Source organism: Ahaetulla prasina, chromosome 8 (assembly GCF_028640845.1).
Source record: "Ahaetulla prasina isolate Xishuangbanna chromosome 8, ASM2864084v1, whole genome shotgun sequence".
Taxonomy (NCBI): Eukaryota; Metazoa; Chordata; class Lepidosauria; order Squamata; family Colubridae; genus Ahaetulla; species Ahaetulla prasina.
The window spans coordinates 24229247-24246788 of NC_080546.1; the positions used below are offsets into that span (position 1 = coordinate 24229247).

Consider the following 17542-nt stretch of genomic DNA (forward strand, 5'->3'; position numbering starts at 1 on the left):
ATTTACAGAAAGCATTACACATATGAGGCTTTAGATTGCTACACCCAACCTCTGTCGTAAGATATTTCACACCCAATATGACTACACAATGGGCTATTTTACTTCTGTATTATTGGAATTATTTGTTATGACAATTTTCACATACCATGGTTTCAGTGCGTCCAATCACTTCAAAAGAATAGTCTACTCCTTCACCCCCAGTCAAATCAAAGAGCACTTCATGGATGGGCTTCTTGAAATCCAGAGGGTTGATGCATTCCGTGGCTCCCATTTCTTTAGCCTTAGCAAATTTATCCTTGTTGATGTCAACTCCAATGATTCGGGAAGCTCCAGCTGCTTTACAGCCCATGACCACTGAGAGACCAACTCCACCCAAGCCGAAGACAGCACAGATAGAACCAGGCTCTACCTAGAAAATCATAAGGTCAATACACATTGAACAGTTTATTAATTATCTTAACAAGATTTATGTGCTGGTTAGAGTAAGTAGTTAGTTTAGGAATTAAGAACCATCTCCTTAAGGGATTGTTTTCTGGGAAATGCAGTTTATGTCACGTGGTCACATCTGCGTTTCAACTACTACTTCGTTTCACCTACGTGAATGGGAACAGATTACCATATTTTTCAGAGTATAAAACACACTCCCAAAAGAGGCTGAAAATTAGGGTGCGTCTTATACTCTGAATGTAGCTTTTTCGAAGCTTCTTTTTGGCCCCAATGAGGCGATAGCGGGTGAAATGATTTCTATTTCCCTGTTTTGCCTGCGTCCTCTGACTCTCAGCTGTGAAGGTTTTTTTTTCCAGCCGTAATGAGGCGCTAGCGAATGAAGCGATCTCCGTGGTTTGCTTGCTTTTCTCTTTGCTTCTCTCTCCAAAGATCAGTTGTGCTTTAGAAGCTGTTTTTTATCCCCCAACAGGGCATATAAACCAGCAAACTAATGTGCTGAAGCTGACCAGACTAAGGACGCTAGTCAGATGAATACCTGGTAGGCAGATTTCCCCTCCCCCATTTTCCTCCCCAAAAACTAAGCTGTGTCTTATACTCTGGTGTATTTAAACTCCGAAAAATATGGTATATGCACCTCAGAAGAATCTCTTCAGGGGCTGTGAGTTATTGTTTTGAGACTGCCTGACAAATAAAAGCAATCTGCATGATACCCTTTCCGTGGAGTTTCTCTTTCTGTGCCAAGCAGTCTGCTGCTTGAAACAGAACAACTTATAAAATTAAGAAAAAACACTAATGCAAAATACAAAAAGGAAAATAAATATACTAGAAATATAATAGAAAACTTCAGCTTGGTTTGGCTTTCAAAAGTTAGTCCATCTATGCAGGACAAGTTACCCTGATGTGGGAAAAAAATCTTAAGCACTTTATTGTATTCAGCTAACAACTGAGAACAGGATTTGTCTGAGGTTTATTTTCAAATTACTTGGTTCATTGTCTTAGATGAAAGTTGTCCAGATATAACATCATCTACAGAGCTGTAGCTTATTTAATATGAGCCTTCTATTACATAGAATACAATATTTTTTGAAATTTTTAGTCGTGAGCTTGGGCATTCCACATCTATTCCATCTGCCAATTGTTTCCAAAGTGCTTGAAATCCAATCTGCATTTTTCCTGTTTTCTCCTCACTATCCATGAAACCCAAATTGCATTTGGTGTTCAGCTTGCATGGTCTCTGGTCTCAAGTACATCATAATAAATAATACAAAATACCTCAATATTTTAGGGATCTGTTAAACGTAGCTTTTTAGGCTCAGCTGAGCTAAATTCCATTAATATGATGTTTATTTTTTTGCCTATGTGTAATTTACTTATTTATTTATTACGTTTTTATATTGTCTACCTTCCCTTTAAAGTGACTCTGGGTGGCTTACAGCTTATAATAACGTTTTACAGATAATTGTTTTAAATGCATTGGCAATCATATAATGAAAAGCTACCTACAATATTTTAAGGATAGCCAAAGTGGCAGCATTCACACTTGGCTGCCCAGGTGGTATGTTTTGCTATTCTTTGCCATAGGCACAGTTCTTGGATTCCACTGATGAGTGAGTTGGCATAAACAGAAGTTTCTTCTATATGACTTCGCTTTAAACAGGTTTTTCAACAGGTTTTTCCTACTGCAGCAAAAATCTTCTATCAATTGGCCCCAAACCCTTGGAAGCTTTTGTGTTTCGTGAGATACGGCACTTCTCTATAGATAAAATGGTTTTCCTTTGGAGAAAATTTCTCTCTGTCCTAGCTTTATGATTTCTTGGTACAAGTGGACCTTGACATACAACCATTCATTTAATGACTATTTGAACTTACAATGGCACTAAAAAAAATGTGACTTAGAACTGGTTCTCACATTTATATCCCCATTGTCTTGTGATCAGAATTGAAGCCTTTGAGTGTCCTTGAGTGGCTCAGGCTGCTAATGCAGTCTGTTATTAACAGTAGCTGCCTGCAATTACTGCAGGTTCTAGTCCTACCAGGCCCAAGGTTGACTCAGCCTTCCATCCTTTATAAGGTAGGTAAAATGAGGACCCAGATTGTTGGGGGCAATAAGTTGACTTTATATATATACAAATAGAATGAAGACTATTGCTAACATAGTGTAAGCCGCCCTGAGTCTTCGGAGAAGGGCGGGATATAAATGTAAATAAATAAATAAAAAAGCCCTTGGTAACCAGCATGTATTGAAAATGGTTGCAGCATCCAAGGGATATGTGATCGCCATTTGAAACTTTTCCATCCAATTTCCAATCAGTAAAGGGGAAAGCTGGATTCAGAATAACAGAATAACAGAGTTGGAAGGGACCTTGGAAGCATGGCTGAAATGCTACTGGTTCCAGCCGGTTCACCTGAACTGATAGTAAAAAATGGTACTGGTTCGCAAAACCGGCAGTAAAAAGTATATAAAAAAAAAGTTCTGATGATCAACTGAGTGACGTGTGATTGTTTGAACTTTTTTTATTTTGTTTTACATTTTAAAGCATTTTTAACCACCGAGAAAAAAGAAAAAAAATGCCTAAAAAGTAAAAAAAAAAAAAAGTTCCGAGGATCATGGGTCGCTCAGCTGATTATTGGAACTTTTTTTTTTAACTTTTTAGGCGTCTTTTAATTACCAGTTCAGGTGAATAGGTAGTAAAAACTGCTTTAAAAAAGTAAAAGAAAAAAGGCTCTGACGATCACAAATGTGCCGCACGATCATCGGAGCCTTTTTTTTACTTTGAAATTGAGTTTGACACCCCTGCTTTAGGACTTACCTTAGCTGTCTGTATGGCTGCCCCATAACCGGTTGAAAATCCACAGCCAATCAGACAAACTTTTTCCAGAGGGGCTGAAGGATCAATTTTGACCACTGCATTCTCATGCACCACAGTGTATTCAGTGAAGGTGCTGGTGCTAATGAAATGGTGGAGGCTCTTTCCTTTGCATGTGAACCGGCTGGTGCCATCAGGCATTAAGCCAGTGCCTGAATTAAAGCTGTAAAGAAAAAAAAAACATATATATACAGAGAAAAGGTTACAGCTGACAAAGAGGCACTTTGCTGCAGACTGAAGGGTCAAAGTCTGCCAGCTATTAAATGCTCTTTGCATTTCGCGTTTGGGGTTTTCTAAGTGCATGTTGATGAGGGAGGGAGAGCATGAGTGGCTCTGCTGAACATACTAGGCTAAAGCTTAAAGCTTAAATATTTTGTGGTTTCCCTTTGTGCGAAAGGAACCAAACTGCAGCCTTAATATGTGGTGTAATTTAGGCCTCGGGACTGAGCCACAAATTGCACATTACAGAAAAACAGCAATTATATTTTGATAATCTGGGTCTAAGGTAAAACTCAACCGGAACAGCAGCAGGGAGAAAATTAAACTCTTTTCTCCTTTGCTGAGGAAAATCTGCCAGTAAACTGTTCTTTTTTATTGGAAAAAATATTAGCATAACGAGGGGAATGTTTTTCTAGCCCAAATACAAACTTCAGGGGGAGAGTTTTCTAATTGCCTTTGCCCAGGCTTTACAATCATGTATATTTTCACATCAACACACCCATCAAAATTGAGTTCTAGTTGAATCAAAGGTGCTTTTTAAAAAGGCAACTGAACTAGGTTGTTATTTTTTTTCTTTTTCCTTGAGGAAGAAGATGTTTCGCTTCTCATCCAAGAAGCGTCAACAGTTCGGCTGGATGGTTAGTGGGGGTGAGGAACCAGTGGTGAAATCCTCTGCGAGTTGCCACCAGTTCGCTGCCCGCACATGTGCGCTGCGTACCAAATGCACACTGCATGTGCGCATGTGCAGTGCTTGCCAAATGCACACTGTGTGCGCACACACATGCATAGGGCATGCCAAGTGCACACTGTGTGCATGCGTAGTGCACGCCAGATGTGCATTTTGTGCAGAAAAAGGAGCCATTTGAAGGTAAGTAGAACAGCGGGGGGGGGACAGCTGTGCTGAGCAATTTAGATTTTCTAGAAAGCAGGATTTCCTGCTTTCTAGCAAATATAAATCGCGCAGCACAGCTGATTGTTGAAAATACCAGTTTGGACAAACCGGTAGCTTTTATTACCTCCGGTTTACCCAAACCGGTGCCAACCAGTAGTAGTTCACCCCTGGAAGGAACTCTCTAAGTACTCTCTCAGAGAGAGAGAGAGAACAAGCAGATGACTGCAAAGATATACAATTCTTCCAGCACCACCCCCAACATCCTGTCAAAACTAATCCTTTCAGACTTCCGGGTGGCGCCACCTTTCTCGCTGGGTGCTAATTTATGGCACTCCGCACTGAATATGGTAAAAGCCGGTGAAAACAGCAACGAACAGCTGTTCCCGGCTTCAATTTCCCTCTCTGGTTGAAAGAGAGAGAAATAGCAAGGGGGGGGATAGTGGTAGATTCCCCTAGGGGCTTTGTTTTTGTTATGCAAAGTCCTGAAAGGTCGAATCCCTTTTAATCCTCTCTTAATCTCCAGTATTCACTGCGCTCCTGCAAAAGCAGGAAAAGAGGAAGGTGTCCACTTCTGCTAACAACTGATTTCTTTTTGTAGATTTCTAAAAGCAGACGGAAGAAGCATGAGTGAACAATTATTGGTTTGCAAGTATTTTTGATTTCCTGACTTCCACCTAAAAAGAGAATTCCCCCCCCTTCTTTTAATTGTTTAAAATGGCGTTTGAGAGCAACTGAAAGCAGAGCAATACATCAAAGGGAGCCTTGCTGTGGAATCGAAACTGAATGGAGATTTTATCTTATTGTGTTGGACTGTGGATTGTTGGATTATATTATTGTTTAAGTATTTTACAAGGGGATTCTCAGCAGGAACTTTGTCATGAAGGTTCTTTCATAAGAATGGATTTGTGACTTTATATAGGATTACACAGAAAGTATGTATTTAATTATTCAAAAATACGAATTGATAAAAAATGGGGACGTTTTGGATGAGAGCTTGGAGGAAATTAACCAGTGCAATCACTTGGAAAATGGAATGGAGGAGATACAAACAAAAGTGGATAAATATGAAGATATGATCGTGAATAAACAAGTTGATGTAAAGAAGTTTTCTTTAAATAGTTTGGATGAAATGCCTGAATTTGTGCTACAGGAGGCTGTCTCCCGAACCGAAAAAACTCACAGGGTTAATGTTTTCCAAGAGTTCTCTTTTTGGACTGATGGAATATACGGCAGTAATTTGTGGATTCCTGGACATAAGGAACTACTAGGAAATATTGTGACTGACTTTTCAAAAGGAGTAATGAAGGAAAGACAGAGATTAATACGTCAAAAAAAATGGCAAGAGACAAAAGTATTATCCTTGAAACAAGGTTTTTTTGCAATATTAACAGACAAAAATATTAGTGTCCCGGAAAGACAATTTGTGAGGAAGATCTGGAAGAAATGGGTTGATTATATGTTTTATATCTATCATAAAAGACTAGATATTTGGATCTATACTGGATTTTGATGAGGAAGGGCTAAAGTTGAATAGATATTGTAATTTTCTGTATTGAAATTTTATAATGTGTTGCACTGAGTTTTAAATAGAATATTCTCAAAAGATCTTATGTAAGAAAGACCTGGGGGGAAAATTATATGGTTATAGAAGCTATAAGGGAGATATTTTTTGAATTGGATTGGATTTTTATGCTTTAGTTGGTTTTAAATACTTTAGGATTAATTTGTTCTATTGATTTATATATTTTATTACTGTTAATTGTTAATTTTTTTTAATTTATTTTTTATTTTCTGAAGGATTTTGGTTATGTTAGGAGGAAGTCAGAGCTAGAGGGGAACATTGGTATAATAGTTTTGGGGGAAAATTTTCTTAGCATATGTTTGTTTTATTTTTAACTATACCTTGTGCTTGTTCTGGGAAGTCAGGGGGGAGGGGGGAGGGTATTAGTGAAGGGAGGGGGGTTGGGGGGAAAGGGGGGGAAAATTTTTTTTTTGTAAAACTTTTTGAATTCAAAAAAACAAAAACTAATCCTTTCATACTCCACCCAGCCAGAACTGATGAAGCTTCTTGGATGAGAAGCGAACCATCTTCCTCAAGGGAAAAAAATTTCAGAAAAAAATTATGAAAAAAGTTTCAGAAAAAAATTATCATGTAACTTACAACTTCTTCACTGCAAAAACATATGGACTACAAATCTTGATCAAGGCAAAACAATAGATGCAATTTACACAGACTTCTGTAAAGCTTTTGACTCAGGGGTACATGACAAACTTCTCCTAAAACTAAAATCCTACGGCAACTCCAGACCCCTCCACAATTCAATTTCAGCGTTCCTGTCAAACAGACAACAAGTGGTCAAAATAGGCAGTGCCCTATCAAATCCTGTTCCTGTCAATAGCGGCGTTCCCCAAGGCAGTGTTCTTGGACCAACACTCTTCATATTATACATTAATGATCTCTGTGACCATATTAAAAGTAATTGTGTTCTTTTCGCTGACAATGTCAAAATATTTAACACTACCAACAATACAGCTACCCTTCAAAAAGACCTTGACTTTGTGTCAGAATGGTCAAAAACTTGGCAACTCCAAATCTCAACCAGCAAATGCTCTGTCTTACACATTGGAAAAAAGAATCTAAACACTAAATACAAACTCAATAGACATTTCCTTACAGATGACCCCCACCCTGTTAAAGACCTTGGAGTTTTCATATCCAATGATCTAAGTGCCAAAGCCCACTGCAACTACATCGCAAAAAAGGCTTTAAGAGTTGTAAACCTAATCTTATGTAGCTTCTTCTCCAGAAACACTACACTACTAACCAGAGCTTACAAAACATTTGCTACACCAATTCTTGAATACAGCTCGCCTGTCTGGAACCCATACCACATTTCTGACATCAATACAATTGAATGTGTCCAGAAATATATTACAAGAAGAGTTCTCCACTCCTCTGAATACAACAAAATACCTTATGCCACCAGACTTGAAATCTTGGGTTTAGAAAACTTAGAACTCTGCCGCCTTTGACAGGACCTGTGTTTAACTCATAGAATCATCTATTGCAATGTCCTTCCTGTTGAAGGCGGGCGGGTCACCAAACAGGCTGCCGGCAGTTATCTGCCGGCGCAATGAGGGAGGAAGCGTGGGAGCAACCGCAGCCCTCATTGCCACTAGGTAGGTCCTACTATAGGACCTAACTAGTGTCCGGTCAGCCTCAGGCGGCTGGATCTCCAGGCACTCTCTAGGCGTCTTCTCCGGCCTTCATCCCTCAGCTCCTCGGAGAACCAAGGAGCTGGTTGAGACCGACGCCGGGTCAGAGGCCGCAAAGGCACGACACGGTCCAAAGCTCCAGCCGCGGCCCGTTCCCAGGCCGCAACTAGCTCTTCAGTCGAGTCGTAATCTTATGTAGCTTCTTCTCCAGAAACACTACACTACTAACCAGAGCTTACAAAACATTTGCTACACCAATTCTTGAATACAGCTCGCCTGTCTGGAACCCATACCACATTTCTGACATCAATACAATTGAATGTGTCCAGAAATATATTACAAGAAGAGTTCTCCACTCCTCTGAATACAACAAAATACCTTATGCCACCAGACTTGAAATCTTGGGTTTAGAAAACTTAGAACTCTGCCGCCTTTGACAGGACCTGTGTTTAACTCATAGAATCATCTATTGCAATGTCCTTCCTGTTGAAGACTACTTCAGCTTCAATCACAACAATACAAGAGCAAACAATAGATTTAAACTTAATGTTAACCGCTTCAATCTTGATTGCAGAAAATATGACTTCTGTAACAGAGTTGTTAATGCTTGGAACACACGACCTGACTCTGTGGTCTCTTCTCAAAATCCCCAAAGCTTTAACCAAAAACTGTCTACCATTGACCTCACCCCATTCTTAAGAGGTCTATAAGGGGCGTGCATAAGAGCACAAACGTGCCTACTGTCCTATTGTTTCCTTTCATTGTATCCAATTAATATAGTTATTACATACTTATGCTTATATATATATATATATATATATATATATATATATATATATAAATATATATATATATATATATATATATATATATATATATGCTTATAGTTATTTAGTTATTTTCATGCTTATGCTTATATATACTGTTGTGACAAAATAAATAAATAAATAAAATAAATAAAAAGAAAAAAAAACAGTCCAATGGCCTTTTGAAAAAGCATCTTTGAGACAATCATGATCTGGATGATTAAGAATCTCTATAAACACACAGTCCTAGTTGAAGTTCAATATTGTTTGTTTGCTTGTTTTCCATTACTTGTACACTATCACAATTGCTTATGTGGTTCACGAACAGTAAAAGGGATTTATTTCCAAAAATTTGTTGGAACAGCTAAGTTTTATCAGCTTTCCAGAAGATGACTAAAGTAGAGTCCATCTGGATTTCAGAGTTAGGGCAACAAATGAGAAACTTCTATGTTGTCTTTACCTCCCACAGTGTGGGGATACCCAGGGTATCCTCCTGTGAGAAATCTAACAAACCAGAATGGAAGGAAGCATTTCTAAAGATACTCTAAGCACATTGGCATTTACAGGTTAAATCCATGTACTTGGATATCTAATGGAAGCCACTGCATGCCTACAATAATCAATGCTGTTTTACTTAATTGGCTCAAACTACGGACTCTGTACCAGCTGTGGTTTTTAGGTTTCTCTTCAAATATGGCCTCAATGCACTGTCATAACCCAATCTGGAGGTAACAAAGGTCTGAGTAACTGGGATTCAATCCAGCTTGCTTCATCCCATCTAGATCCTTATATCTTCTAGAAATTAGAAGCTTCACAGACTCTTCAGCTTTGTTCTAAGCATAAGCTAGATAAGAGCTGTGGAGGCGCAATGGTTAGAATGCTGTACTGCAGGCTACTGCTGCTGACTGCCGGCTGTCTGCAATTTGGCAGTTCAAATCTCACCAGGCCCGTGGATGACTCAGCCTTCCATACTTCCAAGGTGGGTAAAATGAGGATCCAGATTGTTGGGGGCAATATGCTGACTCTGTAAACTGCTTAGAGAGGGCTGTAAAGCACTCTGAAGCGGTATATGAGTCTAAGTGCTATCTCGATACACTGCCTGTTGATGAAGTTTTATATTGAACCAAAGGATGAGTGGTTTCATATAGACTTTATACAGCATGGAACAGAATGCCAATTTAGGTAATACACCATATAAAAGAGGGAGCAAGGTTGCCTGCTCATCCCACTACTTTACTGACTTCCATTCATAAAGGAATGAAAACAGTGCAATACAATATTACCAATTCCCAGTCCCTAGAAGCATGCCAGAGGGGTTATCATGGTGAAAAGGCATTAGTTAACAGGACAAGGAGGGGGTCTCTGTTAGGATCAGCCCATGAAGGCCCTAGTGACCAGGATTTCCTGAGCTACTAGTGCCCCTTTTTCAAGGGCATAAAGCCCCCCAGCATTAATAACCTCCAACAAGATGAGTTCAAGAAACTCAGATACTGTATGTTGCTAGGGAGTTAGATGGTGAGTCTGCCAGAAAAATCCTTACCATGTTTCCGAAACCCATCTCGGGTATAAATACTTGCCTGTAGCATAGCAATAGCATTTAGACTTTATATACTGTTTTACAGTGCTTTCCAGCCCTCTCTAAGTGGTTTACAGAGTCAGCATAGTGCCTCCAACAATCTGGGTTCTCATTTTACCCACCTCAGAAGGCTGGAAGGCTGAGTCAACCTTGAGCCTGGTGGGATTTAAACTGCGAAATTGCAGGCAGCCGGCAGTCAGCAGAAGTAGCCTGCAGTACTGCACTCTAACCACTGCACACTGCAGCTCTCAGTTTACCTCTAAGTAAAATTTCTGAAGCTGCCGCGTTATCATGGAATATGATTAGAACTCCACCTTACCATTAAAATTAATACATCATTGAAACCCTGGAGGGCAGATACCAGAGAAGGGGATACTCCCATTTTTGTCCAGCCAAATTTCATGATAGGTTCCCGATTTTGTATACTAAATGCAGAGGTACTATTCAGTGTTGAAGGTTCTGGACCTACAGAATGGCAGTTGGAAGAATGCTGCTCTTTAGTGGTGAAGCCAAATTCAGAGCTCAAATATTTTAGCCAGCTGGTGTTCTTCAGCCTCTCCTCAGGAGATTAATTCTCCAGGCCTCTAAGTGAAATTAAAGGAATGTTATGCAATAGATCGGAGTTACGAAAGTCAGCAAAGGAGTTCTTACTTGTGCAACACCCTTTTTAATCTGTTGCCTGTTGTACATGCTGTTGTTGAAAAGCATAATTTACACATACAGTATGTTAATTGCTTTGATTTCCTTTTGTATATTCAGAGTATGTGTTGGATAAGAGACCAAAGAAAGACAATTTGGGTAACATTCTAGAACAGGGGTCTGCAAACTTGTCTCTTTTAAGACTTGTGGACTTCAACTCAGTGGTGGGATTCAGCCAGTTCGCACCACTTCGGGAGAACCGGTTGTTAACTTTCTGAGCAGTTTGGCAAACTGGTTTTTGAAAGAAATCATTAGGGCAGAGAACCGGTTGTTAAATTACTTGAATCCCACCACTGCTTCAACTTCTAGAGTCCCTCAGCCAGCAAAGCTGGCTGAGGAACTCTGGGAGTTGAAATCCACAAGTCTTAAAAGAGCTAAGTTTGCAGACCCCTGTTTAGAACAATTTGAGGATTGCCCCAGACTTATTCAAAAGCCACAGTTGATTTGCTGTTGTTAAAAGTCACAAGTCCTCGCTTAAATCTCTCATATAGTACTAAAAGCAATTGATCTCTCATATACATCTTGTTCAAGGTTCAATTAGAAGTATATGAAAAACGTATCCATGTAACAAAGGTTAAATCCAGACTTAGATTAGACCCACTAAAGTCATTAAAGCCCGATGTAAATTAATAACTAAAGCTCCGCTGATTATGATTAATCTTTCCAAGAAATTTGCTCTGGAGCCAACCCAGAGACAAAATATTGATTTCATTTAAAGTTATTCTGAACTGGACCCTTTAATGTAATTTCAATCATATTTTTTTAAAAAAGAATATATTAAAATACTGGTTTTGATAGAGAAAGAAAAAGAAAAAAAAACAGTCCAATGGCCTTTTGAAAAAGCATCTTTGAGACAATCATGATCTGGATGATTGAGAATCTCTATAAACACACAGTCCTAGTTGAAGTTCAATATTGTTTGTTTTCCATTACTTGTACACTATCACAATTGCTTATGTGGTTCACGAACAGTAAAAGGGATTTATTTCCAAAAATTTGTTGGAACAGCTAAGTTTTATCAGCTTTCCAGAAGATAACTAGAGTCCATCTGGATTTCAGAGTTAGGGCAACAAATGAGAAACTTCTATGTTGTCTTTACCTCCCACAGTGTGGGGATACCCAGGGTATCCTCCTGTGAGAAGTCTTAACAAACCAGAATGGAAGGAAGCGTTTCTGAAGATACTCTAAGCACATTGGCATTTACAGATTAAATCCATGTACTTGGATATCTAATGGAAGCCACTGCATGCCTACAATATTCAATGCTGTTTTACTTAACTGGCTCAAACTATGGACTCTGTACCAGTTGTGGTTTTTACGTTTCTCTTCGAATATGGCCTCAATGTACTGTCATAACCCAATCTGAAGGTAACGAAGGTCTGAGTAACTGGGATTCAATCCAGCTTGCTTCATCCCATCTAGATCCTTATATCTTCTAGAAATCAGAAACTTCACAGACTCTTCAGTTTTGTTCTAAGCATAAGCTAGATAAGAGCTGTGGTGGCGCAATGGTTAGAATGCTGTACTGCAGGCTACTTCTGCTGACTGCCAGCTGTCTGCAATTTGGCAGTTCAAATCTCACCAGGCCCATGGATGACTCAGCCTTCCATCCTTCCAAGGTGGGTAAAATGAGGATCCAGATTGTTGGGAGCAATAAGTTGACTTTGTATATAATATACAAATGGATGAAGACTATTTCTTGACATAGTGTAAGCCGCCCTGAGTCTTCGGAGAAGGGCGGGATATAAATGCAAAAAAAAAAAAAAAAAGGAAGTCAGCTTCTCTTAACTTTACAACTGCAGTAATTCACCTAACAACTGTGGCAAGAAAGGTCGTAAAATGGAGCAAAATTCACTTGACAACTGTCTCATTTAGCAATACAAATTTTGGGCTCAATTGTGGCCATAAGTTAAGGACCACCTGGCGGCCAAGGAATTGTGGCAGACCAGGTTCAGGAAAGAAGCCTTCTCTGCCATAGCTCCACCCTTTGGAAGGTCTTGTCCCCCTCCTTCCCTGGTGAAATCTGCTCCCACCCTCCTGACCTTCTATAAAGGCCTGAAGACCTGACTCTGCCAGTTAGCCTGGGGCCTCAAAGGAGAAATTTCACGCTTGTGGCGGTTAATGGCAATAGTGGGTTTCACCTTTGCTACTGGTTCAGAACTGTGAGTGTGTGTGCGGCGCTTCGTGTGCAGAACCTTCTACGCATGTGCAGAGCATCCGTGATGACGTCCGGGCGGATGGGTGGAGCCTTCCGCCGCTGCTACCATTTCACCCGAACTGGGGCAAACCAGTAGAAACCCACCACTGGTTAATGGCCAGTAGCAGATTCCACCTCCCCCTGTGTATCCTGTTCCCTCCCCTCCACCTTTTAATCACAATTTGTATTTTTAGTGTGTGTGTATATGTGTGTGTGTAGTTTTACTGCTTTTAGTGTTATAAGCCACTAGAATCACCTCATGGCAGGATGGGTGGTAAACAAATATAAGAAATAAATAAAAATAAACATAGACCGGAGTTAAAAACTAGATTGCAAAGCAATAACTATCATCATATAGAAATCAAACAAAAGGAATGCACAGTCAATGCAAATGAATCTTATTTGGTGCAAAGCTTAAAAGGAAAGCTAATCATCTGTCCACTTTAGGGCAAAACATTTATGAAGCTCTTTTGTCTCATAAAACAGATTTATATAATAATTCTGGATACTATATTAATTTTTCAGAACACAGAATAGCAGAACAGGGTGTTCTACTAAGAAGACAGTGAGAACATGCCAAGTGTAGTCTGGGCCAGATTTTAGTGTCCTTGTGTAACTCATCCCTTTTTGGGCCCCAATTTTTCTCATACCCGGTTTCACACAAGTTACTCCTTCTCCAACACTCTCCACAACTCCAGCGGCTTCATGGCCCAGCACTATTGGCAAAGGCATCGCAAAAGCGCCACTGATCACATGTTCATCAGAGCGGCAGATCCCTGTGGCCAAAATCTACAAAACAAAACAAAAAGCCATGACTTCAAGTTTCTAGATCAGGGGTGTCAAACTGGATTTCTCCAAGGGCCGGATTAGCATTGTACTTCTCCTCTGCAGGCTGGCCAGTGGGGTTGAGGAAGATGGGATGGATGCCTCCTAAAACACCCTGCTGGCCAAAACGTGCAGGGGGGCACGTGAAGCCCCTGTGCCCTGTTTTTGGCCTGGACAACCCCCGTTAATAGTCTGCCAGCCAAAACAGAGTGTGGAGGGGGGGTTGCGCAAGACCCCCCTGTGCCCCATTTTGGCTACCAGAGGCATCACGAGCTGGTCCTTTGCTATTTTCAGGCCGCCGCCCCTGTTCTAGATAGTGGGGAAATAACCTTGGTTGCATTGTTAGCTTGCATGTCATACCACATACCAAAAAGCCAAGATATTATGACTCATTGTAATGCTCATTGTTTTGTAGACATTTTTCAGCTTAGCTTGTTAGAATTGTTTAATCCAAATATTTTATTTCTTCTTGCAGAACACAGTGTGCTTAATAGAATAAGGGAATTGGGAAATGAAAAAATGAAAAGAGATTATAAATATTGAAATGAAACCCTGATAATGACCAATAAAACTTTGCTTAGAAGCCAATTAAATAAAACCACCACAAGGTAGGTTTATATTCTTTCAAAAATACATATTCTGAAATGAACACTTCCTCAAAATCCCCAATTTTCATATTGGGGCTGTGTTGAAACATGTGTTGAAACTGGCAGGGTGAGAGCTGTGAACCATAAACACAAAGCTTTTACAGTGTCCCAGTATAACAGATATAGTGCCCTTGCTGACCTAAATAGGAACACTAAAGTGACAGATCAAGGTAGTTGTGATACTGATAACTCAAACAATCAAGGGATTATGGTTCAAGATGAAGAACTTACTTTGGAAAAGTGTGAACCTACTTTGGAAAAGTGTGTATCAAGTATTACAGATCGGTCACACAAGAAGAGCATGGTATCCAAAAAGAGAAGCCACCTTCTGATTGGTGATTCAATTGTAAGGGATGTAAATTTAGGAAAGGATATGGAGGTTTTGAAAGAAATCATTAGGGCAGAGAACCGGTTGTTAAATTACTTGAATCCCACCACTGCTTCAACTCCTAGAGTCCCTCAGCCAGCAAAGCTCTTCCTCCTGACTGCTTCTTTTGATTTCCATTTTCTGCCTGTCAGATTTTAGGTTTGCCTCAGCAAAACGTCTTTTGCGAGCCTCCAGCTTTTCGGGGTCCACCGGATAGGCCACTTCAACGGATGGATCTGCCTTCAGGTGCTTCTTAGTCTTCAGCTTCCCATCTTTGTCTACCACCTCAACGTGGCTGGCCAGGACCTTCTCTTTGGGCACTTTGGTTCTGACGGAGTTGAGCTTCAGCTGTTCCAACTTGGTCTGATCGACTTGGGAAACCTGCATTTTCTGATCAGGCAAGGGAGGTTTGATGGGGTCACTCTCCAGCTTCCCTCTTAATTTCTCCAGCTGAGGTTGGTTGAGGACTTTCCCTTCCTTTTCTCTCACTCGGGTCAGTACCACGCACGGCATGAGATCCAGATGGTTCTTAGCAGCTCCCTCCCTCTCGGCTCTTTCCCGGCTCTGCTTGCCGCTGCTGCCTTTCACTTTCTCGGGGCTGGGCTCCCTTTCATTTTCCGGGTCGGTTTCTGAAGACGGAGAGCTGGGAGAATGCACTTTGGCCTTGCGCTTCTGCTTCTCTGTTTTCTCTTTTTCAAGCTTCTCCAGCTTCTCTTTCCTCACTGGGCGTTTGTCTTTCTCCGGCTGCTCTTGTTCAAAAGCACGCTCTTTTTCGGGTTTCTCGTTTTTGGCGTATCGCTCGAGCAAAGCTGGCTGAGGAACTCTGGGAGTTGAAGTCCACAAGTCTTAAAAGAGCCAAGTTTGCAGACCCCTGTTTAGAACAATTTGAGGATTGCCCCAGGCTTATTCAAAAGCCACAGTTGATTTGCTGTTGTTAAAAGTCACAAGTCCTCGCTTAAATCTCTCATATAGTACTAAAAGCAATTGATCTCTCATATACATCTTGTTCAAGGTTCAGTTAGAAGTATATGAAAAGCGTATCCATGTAACAAAGGTTAAATCCAGACTTAGATTAGACCCACTAAAGTCATTAAAGCCCGATGTAAATTAATAACTAAAGCTCCGCTGATTATGATTAATCTTTCCAAGAAATTTGCTCTGGAGCCAACCCAGAGACAAAATATTGATTTCATTTAAAGTTATTCTGAACTGGACCCTTTAATGTAATTTCAATCATATTTTTTTAAAAAAGAATATATTAAAATACTGGTTTTGATAGAGAAAGAAAAAGAAAAGAAATTAAAGCTCACTCATTTGAAGTACACAAGTTGCCTTTGGAACTCTGGCAAGCTCTGCATTTTCCACATTGTGGAACAAAAAGTGGAATTACTTTATCTCCTAAAACAAAAACAAATAATCCATTAGTATGATTCAAACCCATTGCAAACAAGCACAGAGCTATTTAAATGAAACAAAATACTCCTGATTGGTGGTGGTTGATTTGGGATCCATATACAAAATACTTTGAAAATAATATGTTTGATTTTGATCGTCTATATTCTGTGGTTACGCTTTTATGCATTTTTAAGTACAGTACTATATTTAAAATACAGTACTAGTTAGGATTAGGATAAATCAAATGCTCATTTGTTTTAAAAGAAATGCTAGAATTAGTGTGATTAAAAACGTTAGGATCCCATGTTTTATATTCAGATCCACTGCTTTTTAAATTCAAATGAATTTAAATTCAAATAAATAAATGAAAATGTATTTATTTTCAAATAAATTCTGTCATTCCTGGAACTAAGAGGCCTGATCCTGATTTAAAGTCTTATATTTAGGACCTTCTATTTGTTGATCCCAAGGATATACCTCCTTTGAATCAAACTTGATTGCTAATGATTTCATAAAACATCTATGTTTTGTCTTGGCCCAATCAGCCTTCTGGTTTATAATGCCAGCTGTGGCATTCCTCATGGCATTATAAACCAGATTACTTTCTAAATTTATTACAGATACACTCCTTTCACGTTGTGTTAGTCCTTGTATTACTTCAGGCTCAGTAAGTACATGTGGTCCTTGACTTAAAACCACTCATTTAGTGACCGTTTGAAATGACAACAACACTGAAAAATGTGATTTATGGTCGTTTTTCATACTTAATGGCCATTGCAGCATCTTGGTCTCATTTAGCAATCAAAATTGCTAAATACAAATGACAACTGGTTTATATTTAAGAAGGTTGCAGTGTCCTGGGGTCATGTGATCACCTTTTACAACTTTCTGACAAGCAAAGTCAATAAGGGCCTCTGGTGGCTCAGACTGGTAAGACAGTCTGTTATTAACAGCAGCTGCTTGCAATTACTGCAGGTTCAAGTCCCACCTAGCCCAAGGTTGACACAGCCTTCCATCCTTTATAAGGTAGGTAAAATGAGGACCCAGATTATTGGGAGCAATAAGTTGACTTTGTATGTAATATACAAATGGATGAAGACTATTGCTTGACATAGTGTAAGCCGCCCTGAGTCTTCGGAGAAGCAGGCTTGACTTGATAAAAAAAAGGAAGTCAGCTTCTCTTAACTTTACAACTGCAGTAATTCACCTAACAACTGTGGCAAGAAAGGTCGTAAATGGAGCAAAATTCACTTGACAACTGTCTCATTTAGCAATACATTCACAGATTTTCTGGATAAAAATTTAAACTGAACAGTGGGGACAGAGAATTAACTGATATAGAAAATTTCTGTCCCCAGCAATCGGAAACTAAAAGGGTTATCAGTGCAT

At 39.7% G+C, this 17542-nt stretch overlaps 3 protein-coding genes across 3 annotated transcripts in view; 1 reads left to right on the forward strand and 2 right to left on the reverse strand.

Annotated features, from left to right (window-relative positions):
- The window catches only part of C8H4orf17 (chromosome 8 C4orf17 homolog), a 130722-nt gene that overhangs the window by 66670 nt on the left and 46510 nt on the right, over positions 1 to 17542 (forward strand). The window lies entirely within an intron of this gene.
- Positions 1 to 17542, reverse strand: part of LOC131203428 (alcohol dehydrogenase 1) — a 40778-nt gene that overhangs the window by 14026 nt on the left and 9210 nt on the right. Inside the window, exons 4-6 of the mRNA XM_058193621.1 lie at positions 16069 to 16156; positions 3258 to 3477; positions 146 to 409 (exon numbers count right to left, since the gene is read on the reverse strand). Coding sequence (XP_058049604.1) covers positions 146 to 409; positions 3258 to 3477; positions 16069 to 16156 — 572 coding nt within the window. The remainder of the gene's footprint in view (positions 1 to 145; positions 410 to 3257; positions 3478 to 16068; positions 16157 to 17542) is intronic.
- LOC131203430 (alcohol dehydrogenase 1-like) lies at positions 13132 to 14780 on the reverse strand. Its single transcript, XM_058193623.1, has 2 exons — positions 14623 to 14780; positions 13132 to 13708 (listed from the first exon to the last, which is right to left on the reverse strand). The coding sequence occupies exons 1-2, from the start codon at positions 14692 to 14694 to the stop codon at positions 13433 to 13435; spliced, it is 348 nt and encodes a 115-aa protein (XP_058049606.1). The 5' UTR covers positions 14695 to 14780; the 3' UTR covers positions 13132 to 13432.